The sequence below is a fragment of the Leuresthes tenuis genome, unplaced genomic scaffold (assembly GCF_036924035.1).
Source record: "Leuresthes tenuis unplaced genomic scaffold, fLeuTen1.0.hap1 SCAF_14, whole genome shotgun sequence".
Classification (NCBI taxonomy): Eukaryota; Metazoa; Chordata; class Actinopteri; order Atheriniformes; family Atherinopsidae; genus Leuresthes; species Leuresthes tenuis.
This window is the reverse complement of record NW_027325368.1, coordinates 10,652,439-10,678,793: the sequence shown is the minus strand read 5'-3', so window position 1 is coordinate 10,678,793 and position 26,355 is coordinate 10,652,439. Positions and strand designations below refer to the sequence as shown.

At 38.8% G+C, this 26,355-nt stretch overlaps 1 protein-coding gene across 2 annotated transcripts; it reads left to right on the top strand.

Annotated features, from left to right (window-relative positions):
- The first annotated feature begins 1,519 nt into the window (after positions 1-1,519).
- Positions 1,520-26,355, top strand: atp6v1h (ATPase H+ transporting V1 subunit H). 2 transcript variants are annotated; one of them, XM_072363726.1, is made up of 14 exons: positions 1,520-1,589; positions 2,261-2,409; positions 3,814-3,913; positions 4,580-4,669; positions 5,114-5,227; positions 7,790-7,894; positions 8,820-8,879; positions 9,861-9,958; positions 10,903-11,095; positions 14,689-14,867; positions 15,237-15,362; positions 17,236-17,337; positions 19,526-19,639; positions 25,925-26,355. In XM_072363726.1, the coding sequence occupies exons 2-14, from the start codon at positions 2,306-2,308 to the stop codon at positions 25,992-25,994; spliced, it is 1,455 nt and encodes a 484-aa protein (XP_072219827.1). In that variant the 5' UTR covers positions 1,520-1,589; positions 2,261-2,305; the 3' UTR covers positions 25,995-26,355. The 2 variants fall into 2 exon arrangements, with proteins under 2 accessions (XP_072219827.1, XP_072219828.1); XM_072363727.1 differs by lacking the exon at positions 8,820-8,879.

Genomic DNA, 26,355 nt, shown 5'->3' with positions numbered 1-26,355 from the left:
ATGTATTACAATGGATTAAAACTGTTTGGTTAATGGACCTGTCGGAAAGCTGAACATACGACTGTGTGTCACCATTAACACAAACAAACAACTGTGGTGCCAATCTATATTACAGAGAATTTTATTGAGGAGAAGCTTCCAACATTTTATTCTAGGTCCTTCATTTCAGACTCACACAGATAAACACAAATCAAAGCTTGTTGTCACCTTTATAAAGACACAAAGTTAAAACAAACCATAAACTCATACCAAACTTGAGTGTAATCAATCAGCTTAAGTAACATGAGGTGTATATCCATAATGATTCACCTTGATATTTAAATTTTTTCTGAATATTTTACTCATCTTAATCTTGGGGTCATTGAGATTTCAATTTAACGTGGACATCTCAATTTTATATTCAATTGTTGCAGGCCTCGCTTATTTCATTTTAGCTTTCATTTCTTTCTAGTTTGGAATTTTGAAACAAATCAGGAAAATAATAAAAAGACACCATTTCCTCTGAAGTTCCTGAATTATTTCAGTAATCACAGACAGATACAGAACATCTGCTTGGTAAGTTATATGCTAAACCTAGTTCAAAGTGTCAAGTGTCAAAGTAGGACTTAATTACACCTAAATGCTAATTATCCTCATAACCATGTGCCCCGTATCAGTGTTTGAATAAGGTTACTAAAATAGACTTTTTTTTAAAATTCATACCAGTCTATTTCAAAACTTGAAACAGGGTTATCCCCTTTCACTTCTGAAATGTTGTCCTCATCGTTTTCTATGTACTGTGGCTTTCAATGAAAGATGTACTAAAGAAACAAATAAGGAATTAAAAGAAAGGACATTGAATTAGGAAGAGTGACACAATCAAATATGAAATGTTGCCTATATTTCTAAAGCACACGGTTAGGTTGTCTCTTGTGCCTCACAGTTCATGGGCAAATGCATTTTCTTTTCAATGTTGTCCTTCAACAGCAGCGTCTAAAGAATATATTTTAAAAAATGACCTCAGAGAAAGTATGAATAAAACTGCACCACTGTACTTATAACTTGAAAAGTTTGTTTATTCATAATGTATTAGAATTTCAACATGAATGTTGCAGTGTGCACCACAGTGGATTGTCACTACTATAGCTTGTTAGTGTGGAGCACTTCAAATCTTCAAAATATATATATTTTTAAAGTGTATCACATTTGATTAGTTAATTATATCATAGGCAAAAAACGCTATCTTAAACGTAAATATGAGTGACTTAACCCAGAAAGGGTTAAAACAAGTTTTTATTCATGAGTTAAGGTGGAAGTATAAATAGGCACCAACAGGTACGTTAGATTAGTATTTAAGAATAATAACTGAACCAGTTTTCTTTCTACCACCTCGAAATGCCTTAGATATCCTTATTCTCTAACTACGGCACCCCTAATCTTTACACTATGTCACCGTAACAAAACATCTGCACTTTGCTGTATTGCTCTATTTATTTCTTGTGTTAAATAGAAAAAAAACAACCAAGGTGCATGTGACCGACTGACTGTCACATGACAGATCGTGACGCCGTGTTCTGGTCTGTCAGCTGTTAGCACAGCACTGTGGCTTGGTAAGTACAATAGGGTACTCATATAGAGTATAATTTTTCCATCTAATCTTTTTTTTTTTTTTCAAAGTTGACCACCTGTTATGCTATCACCGGTGTACTTATCATTTCGACAGGTTACAGAATGCCTTTGAAGCTAATGTGGCACAGCTTCGTTCCGTTAGCATCTTCTGCCTTCCGTAGTTCTAGCTAGCCCTGGGTACCAGTGTTAGTCTTGCTGTTATAGTTAAATTTGACAATTTTGTTAAAGTAATATCAGTCCACGGTCCATTGGCGGTGTGAGGTTGTGTGTTTTCCTCGCAGTTCTCGTGAAGACCCGAAATGACGAGTCGTGACATTAGGTTAAGCCAGTTAGCTAACATGACCTGTTAGCTAGCTCAGCTGCTATCACTGGGCTGTGTGTTCGCTTATAGTTTAATAAAGTTAAATCCCAGTGTACATATATGAACACTTTTAATTACTGACCGATGTCAATTATTTGCAGCTCTCAATGTCCGATATAAAGCCATATATATTGACTTTTGCAGCCCTAAGTATTAAACCATTGGAAACCGTGTACAGTTATTTGGTTCTACAGTCTTCAGCTTCTGTAAAAGGTCAAAATAAGGCTAAAACCTGTCATTTTTCTTCTGACAACTTGTCACTTTGATGAAGTTAATCATATTTCCTTCCAGGTGTTATTTATATTCAGACACATACTTTAGTGGATATACTTCAGGATGGATATTCGCGGGGCAGTGGACGCGGCAGTCCCTACCAACATCATTGCTGCAAAGGCAGCTGAGGTTCGGGCCAATCTGGTCAACTGGCAGTCATATCTCCAGTAAGTTCACTATGTATTAATCTAAAGTCATCGTGAATAGGAACTTCTAGTTTAGTGTATGCCACGCAAGTGATTGTGATTAACAGTTAAATTGTACTTTTCTGTTAATTTTATACACAAATGAGCAATTGTTTGATTAAAAACACATTTCCTCTCAGTTAGAAGGGCAAGTTTTTTTGCATTTAACATTATAAATGTCAATTTACACAACATTTATTTCTTATACAAAACTGCAGTGGGACTGAAGCTGCAGTTGTCTCCCAGGCGTGATCAGTTGTGTCCGATGTGGTGATCCATAGATTTGATTAATGATAATGTCACCTGGAATACATGCTTATCACTGCAAATCACCTTAGCAAAAATGACTAGATTTTCATTTTTCATTTGGCTGATACAGCAGTTTGCTCACAATGGGGATGTTGTTTGGCTTTGATTTAATACATGATGTTCGTTTTAGTAGATCGTCATCCAAAATGTGGTTGTATGACTATTATAATTCATTTAAATAAGGGATTTCTGAGGGGAACCAACTGCTGCATTAATGCAACATGATTGAGGTTAGTTCTGATTGTTGGGCAAACTTACTCTGACATAAAAATATACTGTCAAGCTTGTATATTATCAGTTTTTCTAGTCATAGTCTGCTAGGAGACATTTTTACTTGTTTGCCATTGAGATAGAAGTGGTGGATGTGTGTTTCAGGTCATTTGTTTTTAAGGAAGTCTACTTCTGATGACATTGAGAAATTTGACACGATAGAGCTGCAAATTGTTTTGACTAAGCTGAACTTTTTTGTCTTTTATATTTTTGGGTGGTATTGTGTTATAGTCGGTGTGTTGGAATGTTTTCAAACCAGATAAGCATTTATTACACCAGTCTTTCTGAAAATGATGGGGAAATAATGGGAGTTGTAGCGTGGTCGTCTAAAAGCAGTTCTGCTGTTGTTCCTGGATTGTGATTCACAGTCTTGAGTGATACTTCCTGTTTCATTCCAGTTGTTTGAATACAGTGTTTCTGACATCTGACTCACAGCAATAATCTGATGATTGAATTCTGTTTTTTTTTTTTTTATGAATAAGGTCATTCTAAAAGCATGCTTTTTCAGTAATGCTCACCCTTGCAGACCTGGGTGGGTTTTTGTCTTGACTAGAAGTTGTGATCCTTCAGGTTAATAGTTTTTGTCACTAGCATGCTGCCTCCTCCAGTTGGAGGCAGAGTTGCAGTGAGTGTGTTAATGGCATGCAGGCATGGCATTCTCTCACCTCCAGATTAAAGTAAAAGATTTCATTTCTTTGTGATTGTTAAATTGAAACCACTTTTGAAGGCAACCTGTTCTTACCATTGCTCAAATATTTTTAAGTGAAGTGCATTAAAATCTCACTGTCTTGATTTATTTTCTCGTAGGAGTCAGATGATTTCCACTGAGGACTGCGAGTTCATCAAGAAGTTTGAGGTGGCCAACTCTGAGGAGAAACAAGTTATTTTGACCAATGAGGGACACCAGGTAAACAATCCTTGTACACTATTTGTGTTTTTTCATTTATTCAGTGCTATTAAACTACTTATTCCCTCGAAGCCTTCCATGGCAGTACATAACAGATTTTTTTTTGACAATTATTCTTAGTGTAATCTGTAAATCACATCAAATAACCAGCATTTAGAGTCATTTAACGGAAACAGAAGCAGATTCATAAATGAAATCCTTCTGTACCTTCTCATTGTGGCCCTTGCAGGAGGCTGAATGCACAACATGCATGGTGAATTTAACATTTAGCAGTGTATAACGTGTCTGCTCTTGTGGTAACATTTCAGATTTGGAGAATTCTGCTGTCATAGATCAAAAATGCCTGAAGAGCATTTGCTTCTGAAAGCCCATTCTAATCTGGGCCTCCTGTTTAATGTGTAATTTTCTACCAGTACACAATGTTGATTTGCTCTCCCCAATTAGCCTCTTTTTGCTGTTATGCAAAAATTATTTTCACATCTTAGCTTCCCTTTTGCTGACCTGAGTTTGTAGGACTCTTTAACCCTCTGAGGTCTGTGATCACACCGGCGATCAGATCGCATGACATCATTACGACTCAGACCCCAGAGGGTTAAGAGAGCAAGACCGTGGAAAAAAGTTGATAGTTGAAATACAAACGGGTGTTGTGTTTTTGCTTTTGCTCAGTGTGCAAAGACATTCCTGAACCTGATGGCCCACATTTCCAAGGAGCAGACGGTGCAATACATCCTGACTCTGATTGACGACACTCTGCAGGTAGAAAACATAGAACCGCATGCTTTGAATTAATCGGATGTGCAATGTTTTATCCTCGGAAAGAAAAAGCTCTGATTCAGGTTTTACATGCTTTCAAAGCCTGCATAGTTGTTCTTCAAAGTATTTGGATTTTAGACACAACTCAGGATTTTAGACTCTGAGTTTATTCTTTATTACAAGCTACAGCTGAACAGAATTTAAATTGCACTGGATAGACTTGTAGATGATGATATTTCACCATAATCGTTTCTGATTTTTGATGAAATGTGATAATTGCATGATTTGTTTTTTTGCTTGACTGCACCTTTAATCTTGCGGACATCGGACTTTGTCGTAACTATTTTTACATGTCGACTTGTAGGGATCTCACTGTTTTCTCGTGAATATGAATTGTATTCCATGCAGTCAGTCTGAATTCAAGCTTTTGCTTCAACTCTCAACCAGGAGAACCACCAGAGAGTAAACATCTTCTTTGACTATGCCAAAAAGACAAAAAACACCGCCTGGTCCTACTTCCTTCCAATGCTGAATCGTCAAGACCTCTTTACTGTCCACATGGTGAGTGTCGAGATTTGAGTTTGAAAAATGAAAATACGAGACTTATTCAAATCCAATCTTTCCATCAATGTCTATCACATGATCAAACACACTCATCAGCCACAACATCAAAAAACCCTGATGCATTAAGCGAATAACCTTGATTAAATTATTACAGTGAAACCTTTGAATGGGTGGGTCCTGGTCAGTTTTTTTTTTTTTTTTTTCTGTTAATGCAAGAAAAAAAGGAACTGGTCTATGGATTTATGTCATAAGGGATGCTCCTGGAATACAGTGGTTAGAACCTGCTTAAAGTGGTCAACCAGTCAACTGGCAACAAGGTCATTGATGTGCTTGGGGAGCAAAGTCTGACCTTGTGGTCCAGTCACACAGAGGAGCCACTGCGGCACAAATTGCTGTAAACATTAACGCTGGCCGTGATTTAGAGAGATGTCAGAACAAAATGTGCATCTCAGCTTGCCGGGTGTGAGGCTGCAGAATGATGAGGATAACTGTGCAGTGCCCATGCTGACACCTGTCCGCTGCGTAAAGTGCCAAAACTGGGAAAGCGAGCATCACGACACGAGTGTGGATCAATAGAAGAATAGTGTCTTGTCAGATGAATCACATTTTCTTTTACATCAGTGGGCGTTTACCTGGAGAAGGGATGGATCTGCTCCAACATCTCGGTGCCTGGTTCCACTGGCAGTGTTGTGCAAGTTCACATTTCACACAAGTTATTTCAATTTCGGTAAAGTTCAGTTCACTAAGATTGAACTTAACTCATTCACTTCGATAGTGCAGTATTCTGAATATAAGTTGAATTAATTTCCGACAAAGATCCAGTTTACATTAATTTCTTGAAGGTCTTTTCCCCTCAAGAGAAGTGCCGGTGATTCGTTTTCGTGCGTGTATTTTATTTCTAGGACAATGCCTCATAAGATAAGACGACCTTTAGCAGATTAGTTCACCAATGCTGTATATTTAAGTATTGTAGGAACTTTGCAGCAGTTGGCTGATTGCCTTTACATTGGATAATGATTTTTTTTTATCCTCCATCACCAGCGGATATTTCTGAAGGTCGGCCTAATGCTGCAGTGACACATGTTGTTTCAGTTAGCTGTAGAATGAAAACTCACTGATGTTGCAGACAGTCTGACTGGTTCTTTTACAGTGAACTTTTGAACTTTTAGATGCAATAGAATGCTGTTAAACGATCATTCGTTGGATTCTGAATTGATACTGGCACCCAAACCTAAAAAAGTGCAGCATACACACATCAAGGGATTTGTTCAATCCTGAAATCCAACGGTGCTCAATTCAAGTTTTTCAGGTGAATACGTACTCATTCATTTCTTTGTCCCTTAAAAGCACTGTCCCCTTAAATATCCCCTTTTTTTGTTTTCATACAATGTGGGCTAGAAGCTGGTTGGGAAATGTCTTAGAACTTAACCACAACATGGTATTTTAGTTGGTGCCATATTTTAGTTAAGGCATTTAGTGTACTTAGTAATAATATTGCAACAGCACACACATATTTTTTCATTATATCATTAAAATAATGATATAATATTATATTGATATTATATTTTTCACAGCCATGACATTTCCAAAGATGTCCCTTCTTCTGATCTTAGCCCAGCATCAATAATTCCTCACAAAACACCCTTTTCCTTTTTTCAACAAACACAGGCAATTAATGTAATGACCTTCCTCTGCCAGCCTTTTCAATTTAAGTGTGACCACCTAATGACAATTCTAGTACTGTTACAGGGTGCACACGGCCTAATTAAGAATGCCAGACAGATGGCATCCAGCAGGTGGGCATGATGTGACCTCAAGTCTGTGACACAGCACGTCACGCCTCAATGTTTCTACACATCCCCTCCTGGCAAGGCGAAAATTGGAAATTTGAATTAGTTTTTGTCTCCGTCTCATCACAGGTACAGAGAGCAATTGCCTAGATCAGGGAGGTCCAAAGCCGGTCCCCGAGGGCCGCTGTCCTGCAGGTTTCAGATGATTCCCTGCTTCCCAACACATCTGATTCAGATCAGGAAAGTGGCCCTCGAAGGACCGACTTTGGACATCCCTGACCAAGATTGAATTGTTTACGAGATAAAAGATGGATTTAGTTTCCTGACAGCTTCTCCTCAACAGACACCCCCATTATCATAGTGTGCACCCTGACTTCAACATACTTTTTGATCTTCCCTGTGTGCTTTTGTCTGGGATTTAGATTCAAGATGCGCCACAGATTTGGAAGTGCCATAAAAACGCTAAAGTTACAGTCCACTTCAAGCTCCTCCTTTTTGTGGTTCTCACTCTCAAACAAAGCAGTAAAACAGAAACACTGTAGTTGGCAAGAACAGCCGTTCAGTTTTAACGCGGCTATATTTTACATACTTAGTATTGGACATGTTTGTTAGTGCAACCGTTGTAATAAAAAATACTGAATATATTGCTCCGTTAAACTCTGGTCTCTGCACATTTCATTGAGGCCTTGCTGTAATGTTGTCAGACACAAGCTGAGTGAACGTATAATCTCATTTCAAATATATATAAAGATATATGTATTTATATTAGGCAGCAAGGATCATCGCTAAGCTGGCTGCCTGGGGCCGTGATCTGATGGAGGGAAGCGATCTGAACTACTACTTCAACTGGATCAAAAGTCAACTCAGCTCACAGGTACGTAAATCAAAATGATCTTTTTCTCTTTTTTTGAAATAGATGCTTTGAATAAGCTCAGCTATTGAGATGCTTCCTAATGAGGCCGTGCAGAATGTCATCAACTTCATGTAAAATCGCTCTGGTTTTTATTTAATTTATTTTTTATTTTTTCAAAGCTGCAGTATGTCAAGAGATCATGCTACTTAAAAAGCTTTTGTCGTGTCCAGTTCATTGAGATTCTTAATGTAGCAGAAAGTCTCATTTTCTGGCTGCACATATGAACTGTGCAACTGAGTCTTACCAGAAAAAGATTCCCTTTTCGAAATCATGAGTTATTAAGATTCCCAGACCATGACCTGTAGACTCTCGATTGTTACTTTTCATAAGGAATTTAATTGATTCCTTTTTAAAAAATCCATTATTCATTTGAATAGCCAAAGGTATTCCTAATTTTTTTTTATCTTAATTCACTTTTCCTTTTTCACCTTCTGTGCTCTGGGCGCAAAGTGAAAACCTTATCTGAACTGATATAATGTATTCCTTCATATTGGGTTTTCTGCACGTTTGTCAGACCTTGAGAAGGTATAATGACAGCCGCTCAGTAGATGCTGGTTTGCCAGTGATGTCTTCAGATCAGAGAGGTCTCTTTCAAGAGAGAGAGGTCTCTTTCAAAAGTATACTTTTTTTTATTTTTACCCCTATCTTTTTCCATTGCAAGTATTTGCATATTTGAAAGTTATTATCCTAAAACTGCTTTTTGGAATTGCATTTGATGCTAACTTCTCTCCTCAACAGCCAGGCGAGGAATCAGTGTGTGCCCACTGTCCCTGAATCGCATTCATAGTCAAACATATACTGACTGGCCCTCTGCCAATATATCTCAGCTGGATGCGATGAATTGTGAACAATTCTGCACCTGTTTCTTTTGTTTATTTCCCGTTAGAATCTTCATGGTACAGGTCCAGAAACAGGCACAGGAACAGGAACTATTTCCCCCAGTGAAGTGAGTATGAGTGAAGTGCATCTTCGCCTCCAGAAAGGGGAAAAAAAAAAAGAAAAGGCAGGGTTTGTGCAAGCTGGCATTTGTCAGCAGTCGCTGAACTTTGACATCTTTTACTGTCCTCCCTATTTCTCTCCCCTCCATTCAATCTTTGCACTCCAGTTTTGCATTATTAATCCCAGGTGGTTGGACTCATAAGGCTGTTGACATGAGCAATCTCAGAAAGAATTCTCCATTAAGACAGCATGGTGTCTGCTGCCATTAGCTCAAGTGTACAAGTGAATATGCATGCCGGTAGCTAATTCTCCTTCGTTCTGAAAGCGCATGACAAAGAGCTTTCCTGAAACATTAGAGTAAAAAGAGAAAATTGAAACGGCATTTGCACAGCAGCAGCAGCAGCAGCATCCTACCATCTTATATCCCATATTTTGTCGAGCACAATGCAATTATTCCAAGAGACGTGTTCAGAAATATGTCCATGAGACCTGTCTAATAACTTTTATCATTTCCTCTCCTATTGCATTTTCACTCAGGTAACTTCTGCTTCTCTGCTCTTCTGTCTTCACTGCTGCCTGAATCTCTGGCTGGACTTTTGCTTTTATTCGGCCTCTTTCAATTAACAGATTAATGTGATCTATTTTCTCCTCTCAGCTTCCTCCACTCTAATCTCACTTAACATTATTTTGCTTAGGTGTGATGGGACAGTTTTCCCAGCTGTTGTACTGTTCATTGAGTGTTTGATCTTGCATGTGTTGATGTACAAATACGATAGGCTGCATGTGCTCTGCCTCAGGTCTGACATGCGACGGAAATGCAAAGTTCCAACTGATCCACTTACATGTGCTCTCTTTGCTCGTCAGCTACTCGATGTCTTAGAATTGCACTCGATGTACTTGACTTTTCAACATTTTGTTTGTTCTCCCGATTACACACCTAAGGCTCATACTTCAGTTTGAATTGAAATTTGCATCTGTCTTTTTGCAGAGCTCTCAGTATGTTCAGTGTGTGGCCGGGTGCCTCCAGCTGATGCTTAGGGTCAACGAATATAGGTTTGCCTGGGTGGAGGCTGATGGAGTCAACTGGTGAGTGATGATTCCTTTTGTAGAAGTTTCATGCAGGTATTGATGGTCTGGAGAAATATGACAAATGATGCCTTTTTAAACATCACAAGAAATGTGAAGCTATTATGGTGGAAAATAGAGGACCATTCTGGATTTTTTTTAGACATAATCTATGTATACTGCATATTTTAAGTGGAAACCTTGCATACAGTCAGCAGTCAGTTGATGGAAAAAAACAACAATAAAGCACGGAAGTTGATTAAAAACAGTCAACATATAAAAATGGCTTGGAGTTGTGCCTTTATATCTCATGCTTATAACAATCCGTTTTGTAAATTTAGAATAAAAAAACAGTGGTGGAGATGAGGGGGGAAACAACGGTAAAGAGTACATCGGTGTTGTTTTGCTGTTTCGATAAACAGCTGGTGTGGTTCATACAGTAAACTCACTCCAATATATTCTGGGGCCACATTTTGTAGGGAGTGAGTTGTTGAACAAGCGTAAGACAGACAAGAAATTGAAGGCTATATAATATACTGTGTATATATATATATATATATATATATATATATATAAAATTCCCGCTACATTTTACATGGCTCTGTACATTTTTCTCAGAATAACTTTGTAAAACCAGCCTTGCTGCATAATCTGTGACATGATTAGTATACATCTATAAGAACTGCACTTAACTAGCAAATATACGCATTGCTGTCAGTATTGTACTCAGCATTTTAAACATCTCTAATATATTACCTGAAGACTCTCTGAACATTTCATTCTCCGCCGCCATCGCTGATAATGGAGGTGCAGTATGTAGGTACCCAGCTGTGAAAGCTCAACTCTGTAAACCGAAATACATTTATTGACTATAAATGCGATGCCTCCTGCCACCACTTTGCTCTTATTTTCTCCATTTTGTTTTTCATTCATTCATTTGCGTTTGTATTTATTTCCTGTTTAAGCATCACAGCAGTGCTGAGCAACAAGTGCGGCTTCCAGCTCCAGTACCAGATGATCTTCTGTGTATGGCTCCTGGCCTTTAGTCCTCAGCTCTGTGAACAGTTGAGACGCTACAACGTAGTGCCAGCCCTGTCCGACATCCTCCAGGAGTCTGTGAAGGAGAAGGTCACTCGTATCATTCTGGCTGCCTTCAGGGTTAGTGGAGAAATTCTCACTCCTTCTGTTTGTGTCTGTTAAATGCCACGTTTCATTGAAAAAGAATGCTTACTACTTTTCCTGGTACTTTGTTTTCTTGTCTTTCTTTTTTTTCGCTCTCGCTATTCTTATTCAGTTTCTGCCACAGCAGGCAGCTGGTTTCAATGGAAAATCAGCTTTATCCTACCTGCTCACCACCAAACAGACAAAGCTAGCACTTTGTCTGTGAGCATGGTGGAACATTTAGCAGCTTGAGTGACATATTCCTCACTCTGGAGTTGGAGACCAAAGACAGAAAGTAAATATTGGACTCGCAGTCACCCAGTGCCCAGAGACATGGCTCTAAATGAATAATGGCTATCCTCTGTAACTACTGAATAAGTAATAATCCTAAAATGTGATTTTTTCCACTCCCAAAGGTGCCCAGGAGCTCTGGTTCTGCCAGCTTAGAAGTTGCATGAAAAAGTTTGTCTCTCAGTTCTTTCTTACTGCCACAGATGGTCAGGCGACACAGCGGTGATGGTGGTGGGTGTGTATGTGTTAGTGGGGTTAGTGGAGGGCTCTTGAACGTGTATCTCGAAAATGGTTGAACCTTCTGCCTTAATAGGTAGTTCTATGGTAATGGAGCAAATAATTTTTTCTTTTCCTTTTTCTTTCTCCTTATTTAAAACAATATAAGTCACTTCCATATATGATTTACATTGATATTTGAAGAGTACATTTCTCTCCCTGGAAGGAGAGATGTGGAACCCCCCCTGTAATTTCCTTCTGTGCTGATTGAAAAAAGTCCTTGAGCACTTTTCTATTTCCTCAACAGCATTTCAAACATTGCATCTGATGTTTTCTATACTTTTTCATTACGAGAGGAAACTGACACAACATCTCTAAAACAAAACAAGTGGGCCTGTGTAACAACCAATCCCATTAGTGAACCACAAATGTGATTTATGGTTGTGCTCCCCTTTTAGCTCCCCTCTGTGATTGCTCAAAACATCTGGTGAATGTTTAATGCGGTACTAAGAGCTGCGTTAAACTTGCTTTGCTGTTTTGTGTTTTTCCCTGGTAATGAAATCCCTTTCGCTATGTGTTGACAATATTGAATTAATGGCAAAGGCCCCATTTATCTCTGCACGCTAAGGTGCTTTTTAACTGCTGGAAGTTGGTGAGTCTGACAGGACTCCAGTGCACGTCTGGAGCATCTGGGAAATGCATGAAAAATCAATGTTATAATTACCAAGTCTGCAGAAGGCAGTGCATTGTGTTGAGGGAAATGACAAAATCTAACATATGCTCATAAGACACTGCCAACATGCCTGTGGACCTGCAACTGTGAATACAGTTTGTTAAAACCAAGATAATGATCTGCTTTAACCTATTTCATTTATTCACTTGACAGACTGTGGTACCAGGCCACCCTCTGTACTCATAATATTGATTAGCACACAAAAGATTCATCTCAAGTCAATGAATTGTGGCCGAGAGGAAATATGGATTTTTAAATGAAAAGCTTCAGTGAAAGACTGGCTCTGTCCAACGTGGCAACATCAGACCGGCTCAGCATCCGTGCCTCGAGCACAATGGTGAGATAAATGGCGCTGATTACATGTTTGAAACATGAGCTTGTACTAAGCTGATTTTCAGTCTGAGTTTTAAGGAAAGAATTTTATATTTCTGAGACCTCTCTTTCAGTGAGTTGCCAGGGAGTTCAGTCGGTGTTTCACTTCTGTCGTGTCTTGTTTCACTGCTGTTTTGCCCTGCATCAGTCGACATCTTTGTCCACGATAGGCCGCCTTTCTAGTGTCTTTTTGATAGACGGCAACAAATTTGAAACCACTTATCGGGGATGATGTACTGTTTAAAGTTCACGTGTCCTTGGTTTTGATTTAATCCAGAGCTTCTTTGTCTCGTCTCTTATGCCACACGAGCTGTTGCATTGAACACTTGAAAATGTACCCACTGACATAAAGAAGCTCCAATTTTAATTGCCTGGTTTGACTGCTGTTGTATAGCTAATTAAAACCAATGGTGAGCAGAGAAGGGAGATCCTGAAAAGTCTAGACATTGAGTGGGATTCACATGGAGTCTCTTACCACTTTGACAGAAAGGAGGGTTATACAGCTTTGCTTTTTAACAACAAATGGAGAGTTGCATTGCTTATACCCAAGGGCCTCCAATGTGCCGCTGCAAATTTTGAGTAAGTCCGGATTATTATATGTAGGAACCTCTTTGACAAATTTCTTTTAGAAAATATTTGACGTTATTTTGCATGTTGTTTTCCCAAATGTCCTAATTATTCGAACGATTCTGCTCATCACATGAGACAAGCAAAGTGGCTTAAATTGTCCACACCATCTGGATGTCCTTGAACATATCCACATGCAGTGATTCCGCTATGTTTACGCCAACCAAACAAGATTCAGGAAATATACATTTCCAGTATTTTCTATTGTTTTCACACTGGTAATAGATTGCAGACATTTAGAAAGCATTTTAGAAATGCCATCAGTGGTGCATGTAAGGGTCCTATTGGTTTATGAATTGTATCCTCTGTCTTAGTGCCACAGCTGAACCCACTCTTTTTTGTTTTTAAGTTTCAGCAAATTTCCTTACCAAAATTCAGTCTTTATTATTTCCACAGACTGAATTTTTGGAGCTTTGTCCTGACATTTTGCTTCAAAAATAGCTTTTACAATACTAGGTTAACCCTAACATTTTGTTCTTGTTAGTGAGCAATTTCATTCCCCTTACTCTTGCAACACCTGAAATTGAATCCTTCTGTAAAAAGTATGTGCTGAAGTATCTGCCTTTGAGGAAATTCATATCTGGAATAAATCAATATGATGTTTGGAGAGCATAGTAAAGATTCAAAATCCAGCTCTCTGCCTTTTCAGTATTGTTCAGTGATATAAGCTCTTTTCACACAGTGATAGTGGCTTATTAGCGTTTAGGGGAAAAAAAAGGGAGGGGGGGGCTTTGTTAAGATGCACACAGACCAAACTGAGGTGGATCAGTTCTGCATCATGGTGCTTAAAACACAGATGGCTGACATACAGAATCAGCTGCATGTTGACAGTGTCGTCGGTCAGAGCACTGTTCCTCAGCACCGCCTCTCCCTTACACACACACACACACACACACACACACACACACACACACTGTTTTGGCCTTTTTAACCACCTTAGTTTCAGGCTCAGAGGTGTATCAGCAGTGGATTAACGTCGATCCACCTGTGTACTTTCACACAAGACGTGATGCACAACAAAGCCACATCAGTTCTGCTTTGAAATGGACTGTGTGAAAAGGATTTTAGTTGATTTGGCCAAATCAACTGAGAAATTGTCCTGAATGAAATAACCAGACTGCAGATTAGGGCACTTCATTGACCAATCAGTGTACTTTTATGCTAATAAAAAAGCACGTAGAAGTTCAGTTATACCATTTAGGACTTTTACAGTCAATTTTCTTATGTGTTTCCTGACTTACCATTTATTAATTTGGTGCTCTTTCAGGAGGAAAATATCTCACTTCTCAACTGGAATGTGCGGGTGTACATTCCTTTAGTTAATTTCTATGCATCTTTTCCTTGGTTATAGAATCTTCTGGAGAAGTCTGCAGAGAGGGAGACTCGCCAGGAGTATGCTTTGGCCATGATTCAGTGCAAGGTGCTGAAGCAGCTTGAGAACCTTGAGCAGCAGAAGTATGATGACGAGGACATCACTGAGGACATTAAGTTCCTGCTTGAGAGACTTGGAGAGAGTGTGCAGGATCTCAGGTAACCATTGGACACCACTTCATGAATAACATGCAATCAGTTTACAAAGCCGTTTATTTTCAACCGTCATTACTTGCGCTATGTATGTAATACGATTTTGTTTTTTGTAGAGTAATCTATAATTCTAACTAAATGCTCATTAGAACTGAGGATATTATAGTTCTGGGCATTAATCAGACACATTATTGTCTGAAGTGGCTGTGAATACTGCAGTAATTGTGAGCACTACACTGATTACATGCGTGGATGACATCTAGATATTTGGACTTTCCACCGCTCCACTCAAAGCGCTGTTCCTCAGACCAAACGGGTTTGACTGAACATTGCTTTTTATTTTATAGTTGTGCTCTGCCTGCATTTTATCACCAGCTCCTTTGACGAGTACAGCTCTGAACTCAAGTCAGGCCGCCTGGAATGGAGTCCTGTGCACAAGTCGGAGAAGTTCTGGCGTGAGAACGCCGTTCGCCTGAATGAGAAGAACTACGAGTTACTCAAGTAAGATGAAGGCTGTTCTACAGCGAGACAGTTAATTTTCTCCATGGCCTTTGAAAAGTGGGTACTGCCTTGACACTTCTGTCGGAACAACAAAGGAACAGTACTGCTGAAAGTACAGTCTGTTCAGCCAAGGACACAAAATAAGCTTTACCGTTGACAGTGATGTCGCCAGGAAAGGAAACTACATTTTAAACTGTTTTTTTTGTGTGTGTGTGTTCTGAAAGAAGCTTTGGAAATCAGAAGACATGATTTTATTCTGAAAAGGTTGCTTTTTGTTATTAACAAGTTAAATTATGTTGTTATCTCTGCATTTATTTGAATAGCTCCTGTCTGAATCAGATTAGAAAATCTCATTATTCAACATAACTACATTAAACCAAACAAAACGTCTATGCTTGAACTTCAGTTACCGAGTTTTTTCCCTAAAATTCATGACAACAGTCCCTAATTCTGATAAGTGGTGAAGTGATCCAGACATTTTTTCTGTTAATGTCTGGTCTAAACCTAATCTAAACAAAAGCATATGTCTTGAAAAATGGAAAACACAGTAACCTGTTATGACAGAGAAAATAAGCTTTATTATTTGGAGATGACAAAATAGTCTTCACGATCTTCACAATGATCTTGATAGTGCCATCAGAATAACCATCACCTCGGTCATTCTCGACTTTTATCTGTGAACCATAGAAAATGCAGTGTTTTATCATCGAGTTAAAAGAACCTTTTTAATGGAATTCTCCTTTGATTAGGAATGAGTCTAATCAACTAGATATGGATCAGGTATCTGCGGCAGATTAGCTTCAAGTAAAAAAAGGAAAACACCCCAGTACCCACAACAAATGTTGAAGATAATATGTTTGGGCTCTTTCTTTTTTTTACATTTCTGATCACATGACGAGCAAAGTGCAGAAAAGAAATCTGATTATTATTCAACCTCAGTAACTTCCCATGGGTTGTTGCCTTGAGAATTGAATATCTTCAAGAGCTTTTATCCTGTCTGTATTCACACTGGCAGCAGGAAGATTGAATCGACATGCACACCAGCCTCTGGTTATTGTACATGTCAAAATCTATTATTTATACTTCTTGTGTTATATGTTGCTCAAATAGACCAGACATCAGTTGGTCCGATTCCTAACATTTCAGATGAAAAGTAAAAGACCCTAAAATCTGAAGTCTTAAGGACTATGATCGTCTTCTGCCCTTGCAGTGGAGATGCAAAAAAAGGATTTACTTCTTCCAGCAGTCATAAAGACTATGAACTAGTCTCCCCCGTCTAAAAGTGCCTTTGCTCTGTGGTAGAGTAAGTCTCTACATTCATGGGGTGACAAATTCCTAATGCTCCATTTAGCTCATAATTTGTTCTCCGTTAACACCTGTGCTGGGTTCTGTCCTTAAAAAAACCGAAGCCCAGCATCCTTTCTAGTGAGTTTGTGTGTGTGTTTCCATTCCAAGGATTTGGATCCGAAGAGAAAGAAAAACATCAGTTTGTGTCCAGGCTCTTTGTTATTCCAGTCACACTCTGTGGTGTGCTTATTGACATTCAGTAAAAATCCTAATCTGCACATCTCTTTGTTTCATCACTGTCCTCTCTGTAATCACCTCAGGCATCCCGTAACCCCTTATGTCTCATGTCCTCAGTTTTGGGCTAAAGAGTTTGGAATTGCCTCAGTTTAAAAGTTACATTGAATCTTTAGAGTAAGTGAATTGTTACCTACAAAACTTCTTCAGTTAAACTATTTTAGTTTATTTTAGTTTAACCGAAGGTCAGCAGGTCAGATATTGATAACAATAATAATTATATAAGTAAAAGAAATAGCATACAGACCTCCTGATTTTAATGCACCCATATGTGTTTGTCTTTATCCAATAGGATCTTGACGAGGCTGTTGGAAGTTTCCGATGATCCCCAAGTTATAGCCGTGGCTGCTCACGATGTTGGAGAATATGTTCGACATTATCCTCGTGGTAAAAGGTACAGAATTTTAACCCTGTTTGCATCAAACTCAAAGCTGCTCTGCACAACCTGCGACTTATGCAATGTTGTGATGAATGGGAAGTGTACGTTGTTAGTACAAACTGTAGGGCTTTAACAGTTCTCTAACTATATGCTGATGTCATGGTAACAGGCTTACAGTTGATGTAAATTAGCCCGCTTGTTGTTGCTCTTGGGAGATTAAGAGAATGCGTCCACGTGGACCTTTTCTGAATCAGAAAAAACGCTGCTATCAGCTATGGGCAGACTGTCGGCCGTTTTCATTTTAACTGACTGATTTACCTTTGTTGCCATTATCAATTAGTGAACGGCTGCTTTACTCCCACAGGTTTAATCTTTTTTTTTTTTCCTCTATTCGTTGTGATTTATTATGCTCGTCATACATTTCCTTCTGGTTACCATAGTGACGTTTTTTGCTCATTTGATTGATTACCTGCTAAAAAGTGTAAATGACGTTACCAGTGCCTTTATGAAAAATTCAGATATTTTCAACTGGAAGCATTCGGATCAGTTGCATTAAAAAGTCAGACCATTCTGAGAAATGGGTCGACTTGTTTATGGCACTTGTGGCTGTGTTTGGGAACGATTGGAAAAAGAAAAAACAAAGGTGCTGACATTCTGAAGAAAGCGCCATGTGGACACGAGCCCTAATGCTTGGTAGAGACTGTCAAGTCTCGTAAAAGCTGTCAACATATTTTTTTAAGGTACAGAGTGAGCTGGGAATACCTCTGTGACGATAATGTCTCCTTAAATAAAAATTGTTTTCCTCTTTTCTGTCGTTTATCTTTCCAATCCAAAAAACGTTAGGTGCGATACAAACGGTCACTCAGAATTAAATTCTGAACCGAGCTGTGGATTTAGAGAATTGTTACAATGAATACAACCTTTAAGTGACATGAACAAGGAATCCAAATTTCATACGAGATGACAGGAAGCACTTTGGCATCATTGTCCCCAGCTGAACATGAAAAAATATGCCTGCAGTGCAACAGAGGCCTCAAACTGGGAGCCTTGATTAGTGATTAAAAATACAATTAATGAGCTTACTCCATGTAAACGGTTGCATCTTAGTGTCAGTTGACAGGTTGACTGTAAAAGTTGCACTTCGTCGAGCACTTCTAAGACACCAATAGAAAGAAACTTGGATCACTTTATAGAAAAGAAAAGTGTTTCCACGACAACGCTCATGGCATGAGAAAATGTATGGATTAATGAGGTTGATTAAGTGGGAGCCGGTGTGCGCTGTTACCCGACAGAAGACACAAAGTGTGGTGTGCATTTTATATGAGAGGGGAGGAAACCGACTGTTTTCACCACAATTACATAATTTCCCTGTCAACATTAAAAAGATGTTAAACAATGAATTGTATTCATGTCACATTCATGGCGATTTCCATAATTACCATTACGTTGTGATTTGCTAAAGAGCTGATTAATTAAATCGAAACTCCTTGGAAAACAATTAGTCTCAAGAAGTTGTTTGATGTCCAATCATCTTGTTTTGAATGCTCGTTTCTTTATTTTTTTCTCCATTAAACTTGATTTGAATGTGTAACGGATCGACACACCTGGTGACAAATACTACTTCTGTGTCTAAACAGAGAAGAGAAACAGGAAATATTTTTTAAAGATGTTTCAGATGTAACAGAAATTGAGTTGATATTGAACATCTTTGGCTTTTTGCATGTTTTACTTCATAAATACTCTCCAAACTACTACTACAAACCACTACTCCCTCATTCTTCATTCACTGTTCAGGTTTCGCCCAGCATTTATTGTTCTAAAGGCATTGTTATTGACATTTCTTCTCAACAGATAGACATTTCTTGTCATGTCCCATAAAAGTATTGTTAACAAATGTTGAATTGTAGAGTTGACGTGCCCCATTTCCAAGCTTAAGTTGGTTAATCAGGCCTTTCTGGGAGCACAGTGAGTGCAAAGTTCTTGTGTATTGACGTACTTTTCTTTTCTAAAAACATTACGCAGCCCTGTTTTTCTTTTTCCAGCATTATGTCCTTTCACGAGTCCAGTGACCCATTACGAAATACATAGAACATTTCAGTGGGCCTGGATTAGATTACATGATGGATCACTGAATGACCTAAAACATGAAAATAGCATCCATTTTTGGTGTATAAAGGCTCTCTCCCATTATCTGCCATCTCAGGGTGATTGAGCAGCTGGGTGGAAAGCAGCTGGTGATGAATCATATGCACCATGAAGACCAGCTAGTCCGTTACAACGCCCTGTTGGCTGTGCAGAAGCTGATGGTCCACAACTGGTATGAACCCATTGATAGATTCATTGATGTGATGTTTTCTGTTTGATGCGAACCAATGACATGAACAAGCCCTTAAAGTGTTATTTGAAGCAGGCTTTGTGATGTAGAAGTGACATTCGGCTACATCTTCAGACAAATGACAGAAGCCCCGCCCACCCTCATAAATATTTCTTTCTGGCTCTGGCTTTCTGGCTGATTAGACATCTGCATAATTTGAAGGTCGCTAACTGTAGGTTCAAGGAAATGTCAGTCAGTCCCTTACTGACCTGAAAACAGGATTAATTTTACAGGTTATTTAACGTTTTGCTTTTAAATGTCAGTTGAGTTTTTGAGACTTCAAAATTTGACCAACATATTCCTTGAGAGAAATACAGACTTTAATGTATTTTTATAACGGGTCTTGGAGCCGTCCAAAAAGTGACTTGCACAAGTGTAACTGTGAAACTTCAAGCACTTCTTCCACCTCTGCCAGCTTTTGTCCAGAGAAGGCTAGCTGTATGTCTTATTTTACTCTTACAGAGTAGGTTCTTGCACCGTTTTGACTTTCTTCTACATTTAGTTCTTACAAAATCTACCTTCTAAAATGCTTTTTATTGTACCAACCAAAGACTCTTTTCAGATTAATGGGCAATAGTGTTCATTGAGTGATATGTAAGCTAACCACAAATGCTGATTTGTACATTATCAAAAAGTATGAATGAAGGAATGTCTATATTTCTGTGGTAAGTTGATGTCGTTCACACATCTGTCCATCAAAGCACACTGACAGCTTTATTTTTTAGGTCAGCAGGTGTCTTGGTTACAGTTCTCTGCTGAGATAGATTTGATACTGTAAACTGCACCGGTCCAAAGTCACAATACTTTTTATTGATTTACTTCGAGCCACATCTTTTTGTATGTGTACACAGTCCAAACACTCGCTCACGGTCAACTAAACTGAGTCAACCCTGAAAATCCACAAGCAACAATTTGGTATTGCACTACACTGTGATATCTCAAAGTTATGTCCCCTGTAAGCTATATGATCACTGACATGTAATCGCAGTGGAATAAAATGCCCTCGATCTTGTTTTTGGTGACCAAAAAAGGAGGAATGACAGATTAATATTGTCAGGCTCTGTAAGAAAGGTGTGTTTGTCTCTGCTCAGTGCCTTAACTCACAAGACGGAGTTTTATTTTTTATCTGTATTTTATCTCAGCAGCGTATTACATTCAGAAAGAAATCGGTTTATACGTCGAAAAAAAGGAGATTTAGAAGATTTGGATTTCCACGAGTTTGCTTTAAGCCATGAGATAACTTTGTGATTTAGATTGCATTGCATAAATTCATAAATTCAACTCCAGACTCACTTCACGCTTGAGATGTGGTTTGTCTTGTTTTTTTATTTATTTTTATTCTCTGTAATGAATGAAAATGGGAGAAAAGGAGTTCCGTTATAGAAGGATGAAACAAAATAGGCATTGAACAGTCTGGCTTGAACACTGATGTGAAATTCAGCACTCCCCTTCATACCCAGACAGAGTTAATTCCATTTGATACGAAAATGGACATTTCATCATGCGCAGCTTGTTACCTGGCTTTGTGAAAGCTGCGGCGTGTCATTTAAAAGCCAGACACGCAAATCACGTTTGGACTTTCATCTATTCTCATTTTTCCGTCTTTCACGTCCTCTTCTGATAAGACGTTTCTAACCCTCACTTTCCTCTTTAGATTCAGGTGACGCAGTGATACAGTGATTGTTGTGTCTTTTGTAGAGGGTTCCAAAGAGACAACGATGAAAACGGCACATCTCTGTTTATGCAAGTTTTGTCTTTCGTGAGCCGACTGTTTCCCCCGCACTTTCCACACTTGTCATGTGAAGGGGGGTGGGGTCATGTCTCAAGGTTGCGTTGTCACATCGAATCATTTGCTGCCTACACTCATTGCCTCCATGCAAAGAGAAATGTGTGAATTCATCTGAGGGAGACGGAAAATTCAGAGGTCTCTCCTCAATGATGAGGTTACCCACAGAGAAAAGATATTTTCAAAGCATCACATCTCAGACACTGTCACCTTGAGTGCGTTGTCTTGTTGTTACCATGAGAAGTTCTTCTTGTCCTTACTTTTCTTAGGCCCCTGCTGTCATGACAACAGCTTAGATCAATGCGTTCACTGTTATCTGTCCCCCATGCCCTTTAGATTACTTTGAAATGTCCAGTTCTTTAAGTTGGTCCAGATCTTTCATATTGGCCTCTCACCTCTGGATGGAAGGTTTTGTTGTTGAAGTCTGTCAATTGTTTATGGTATCTCCATCTTTGTTCCGCACTTGTCTTAGCGATTAGACTGAAGTACTTTCTTCTTTTCAGAGGCTTATAGTTGACCTTTTCATCATATATTATTGGGTGGACTTTAATTCAGTAGCCTGGCCTTTATGGTCTTCAAAATACCCAAATCTCTGCTTGAGATCGCAGTGCGCTCCTTTTAAACAGCCAGAGGCAGGGAGTGGAAGAATTGTTGGAAATTTAAATTGACCTTGGTTGGAGATTCAAAGTGCCTCACCCTTTTAAAGTCATGTTCCTGTTTTCAGGCCTGACGAGAGTACACTAACAAACCGAGGTTTGTTATTTCCTAGATAAAAAGTCCCATATCTTGATGTGTTTTAGTTGGTGCAATTTGTCCCAAAGGAAATGGAATAGATGTATGAAAAATGAATAGAAATGCTTGGCTTTAATAAACTGAAGCTTTCACAGATGTGGCTTTTTCTCCATGTCCCATAATAAACTGTTTGATATGAACTCTTAGGTTAGATGACACAAGTAAAAGACACTGAACATTTCCTTCACAGAACTCCACTCTTAGTGTTATGGAACACTCATGTCAGTCCATTGCACTGTACATGGAAAGTAAATCATATTGAGCACAAGGCTGTATGAGGTTGGAAGGTAATATCCGTGTTCTTGTTAATTAGTTATGCGTTCATCACATACGAGTGGCATAGTCTACATTATATATGGCTGTATAAAGAGTCGTTGTAGCTATTTAAGAAAGGAGACTCAAACAAACTAGTGAGATGGCTGTTAATGCTAGAAGATAAAGAAAGAGAGATCTAAAGAAACGATATGCTGCTGTGTAGGTTGGGGTTCTTGAGTTTATACCAGCTGTTTTATCAAAGCTGTTTCCATCCCTGACTGACTTCTTTGTTTTTTCATTTGCTTCTTTATTTATTTATTTATTGATAACAGTCATTAAATGTGTGATATGAAAAGGGGCACAGACAGCTACACAGTTTTTTAGTATGTAGAGCTCACTTTTTTTTTTTTTTTCTTTTTCTTTAAAGAAACTCTTGTACCAAACGTAACATCTTGAGAATAAAAAGGGATGTGACTGATCGTTATTATCAGTCTGCGAGACGGCTTTCGGTTCATTCAGTCCCGCTGTGTGGGCCTGACATCCACAGTCCAGTCATAAACAACAAGCTACCTTAATTATCTCAGAAATGTCTGATTATCAGAAAGCGTGGTCCAATGCAGCCTGAAAGTCAGCGTTATGCAGTCACTTCATGTTGTACCTTACAGGCTTGTTCCCTGGAAGGTAATGGTAGTTAATGGACACATAAACAGTCTGTGCATAGTCCTCAGAGCACCGGGGTAAACGCGATGGTACTGGCAGCGAGAAAACATTTAATCAATGTACCTGGGTGCCCACTCGTATTGAAAGTTAAGCAGTTGCAAGAAACAGTCCAACTGTTGCCTGTTGGACTTTTATATTTTAGGCTGTGGAATAACAAGAAGAAGTTTAAGGACATTTTATATGCTGCATAGAGAAATAATTCCTCTGTCCGGAGAGAATGCACCGAAACCTGATGCAATTTTGGAGAAAACATAGAAGTTATTTCTTGTCCCCCTGTTTATAACGATCACGTGTGCAGTCTTACATGTTGCCTCTGTCAGCTTTGTCACTCAGCTCAACTCAGCTCAGTGTCGTATCTTTTATTCATTCATTTCATGCTAACTCAAATGAAATGATCTCCCTGAGAGCTCACATTACAGCCAAACGGCATGCAAATGAAAACAAATGATACTTGATGTAAGAGGGTCATTACATTTATAGTATATGCACTGAAACATAAATGAGATTTATCAAGAGTTGCATTGTTTTATGCTCTTTCTTTGTTATTTTACTCACATGGCTTAGGAAAGATTTCCCTCTGCAAACTTTGATTTATTCAGTTGTCTTTTTAGTTTACTTCTTAATACTTTTCCAACCCTGTAGGGGTGCTGTGTCGCATGTGCAGAGAGGTCCATCAGGAAGTGTCTTGAGCACTGGCTTCATGAGTCATTCTCAAGTTAAAATGATTTCCACCTGCCTTTATTAACTCTCTGACAGTACTGCTGTTTGCACGCTAGTGTTCCCAGAACACCCTGGGTGAGCTCTTGCAAGAAGATAGGGGAGAGGATTGCATAGTGGTCAAAGTCTAAGAAATGTATGAAAGAATATGCTGAATATTTGCAGATCAACTGGAAACATTTATCTATTTGTCTTTAAATAACTGCTAACCTAAAGGCTTGGATACAGATTTTTATCCCACATGATTTCTGCCGTGTATACCAGCTTAATTTGTTAGAAAATTGTGTTGAAGTTACTATTTATTGAGAGATAAACATTTAAGTTCAAGCCTGGAGGACTAAACATGGCCCGAGCTGTATTTATTTTAAGAAGGAGAGGGAACTGTACTTTTATGTTTCTGTCAGATGGATTTTCAGCAGTTTTCTGTGAGGGCACTATATTAGCTCCCAGCTCTAATTCATACTTATTGTAACTATAAGAGAGTACTATCCATTTTAAGTGCTAAGAAATGGTGTCTTTCGGAAGTTCTAACAGTTCTGTCAAAAACTGTAGAGAAATTATTGTCTGACTGGTGCTTTTTTAAGAGAAAATACGCTAGTAGCTAGCCTTTTCCATTATTAGACTCCTGACAGACACTTGATAGTTCTCGTTTCAGTAAGGTGAGTGTCATGATCTAAAATCTTGCTGCCAAGAATATACCTGGAGGAGAACTGTGACCTTTCAAAATACTGTTTTTCTATATTTCAGCGCTGGTAATGACTGGGTCAGATTAAATGGGAGAAGCTACACTGAAACTTGCTCTCATACCCGGGGATAATAAGTGCCAGCCAGACAGCTTGTGGTTTAAAGCTGACAAGCGTTCAATTCAAGGAATAGTTGGACATTACTACACTATCATTAGCACATCCAAAGCTCCATTAATCATAGATGTAAGGGAAGAAAAAATAGATTGTAAATTGTTGACACCACAGTCAGGACAGAAAATAACTGCTTATGGACTGAAAATTGATGAGTCAGGTTTTTTTTGGCTTTTTTTATTTTTTTTTATTTTCTTCGCTTTTAGCGGTATGCAGTGTTCATCGCCACTAGCAACCTGCAAGAACATGTTGATGCCAAGAAAGCAGAAGAGAAGGCAGTGATTAAAAAATATTAAAATAAATGTTTGTGGTTACTTTTTTATACTTTTTTTACCTTTGTCTTAGATGGCTCCGTGGTCATCACTGTTGATTCTAGCATTGAGCTGAAAAAGAGACAAATCCATCACTGCTCTGCCAGATGTATCATGTTTCCATCTCTACCAGCCCTAGCTGTAGCCCATAAAACAACCGTCACTACCGCAGTCTTTTAACCATGATATATTACACCATAAACATTAGCTGTCACCTTTCCCATTGAAACTAAAAGACGTGTCAAAAGTGAGTGTCTGCAGGTTTTAAGATTAGTGCTGAAGGGGGGGTTATGTGGTTATTTTATTAAATGCAAAGATTTAAGGCTTTTTATTGTGACTTGAATATCTGTCACATTTGGGTGCTTAATTTTGAATTTTGTCAATATCTGCTATGCTGACACTCCAAGTCATTTTGGCTTATTGCAATGCTGCCGGACAGACTCTGTCACAAAGAACAGTGTCATGGAGTGGAAGTAACCTCCATTTATCATGATGCCCACCATCATATGACCTAATAACATGTTTTTGTGCAGCATTTAATGTTGGAAGCCTTTTCACTTTACTGCGTTCTAAATTTAACCCACGAGGCAAAGCAGCCACTCCCCTCATCATGCAAAGCTTTAAGCCTGAAAGCCTAAGCTCAGGGGTAGCTTCATAAAGAGCACGTGATGCACCTACTGATCTATCTCATCAAGAAGATGATATTTGGCAAAAAGCTGAATGCGTTTCAGAGGGTTTGCCTTGATAAGCCTTGGTTCTAATACAACTATCGTATGTCTCTCTTCCACAGGGAATACCTGGGCAGGCAGCTCCAGTCCTCTGACCAGCAGCAGGCTCCGGCTGTGGCAGCTCGAAGCTGAACTCTTCACGTGTGTTTGTGTATTATTGAGTGGATGACTTTTAACTGTTCGTATATTGGCTGTGCTCTTTATTTCTGTCTAATGACTTGAAAAATCCACACAATGTGGTTTCTTCACCTGGCTGCGCCCAGAAATCCTCAATGTTACCCAATTAAACTGTTGTGCTTCGTGTTGTGCCCACAGCTAATTGACGTGTTGTGATTGAATTCGCACTTTATGTCTGTGATATTGTACAAAACTGCGAGTTATTTAAGTCTTACCTGTAACATCGTATGAATTCCAATAAAGAGGTTTACGCGAGGTGTTGCTTCTCAGTTGTTAATGAAGTTGTTCATGCTAAATAAAGACATTTAGTGAAATC

What these genes read in the sequence shown, in the direction of transcription:
- atp6v1h (XM_072363726.1), top strand. Translation starts at nt 2,306, where the DNA reads ATGGATATTCGCGGGGCAGTGGACGCGGCAGTCCCTACCAACATCATT. An exon ending in TCATTCTGGCTGCCTTCAGG is followed by an intron (nt 11,096 to 14,688) that starts GTTAGTGGAGAA and finishes CCTTGGTTATAG; the next exon opens with AATCTTCTGGAGAAGTCTGC. An exon ending in GAGAGTGTGCAGGATCTCAG is followed by an intron (nt 14,868 to 15,236) that starts GTAACCATTGGA and finishes TTTTATCACCAG; the next exon opens with CTCCTTTGACGAGTACAGCT.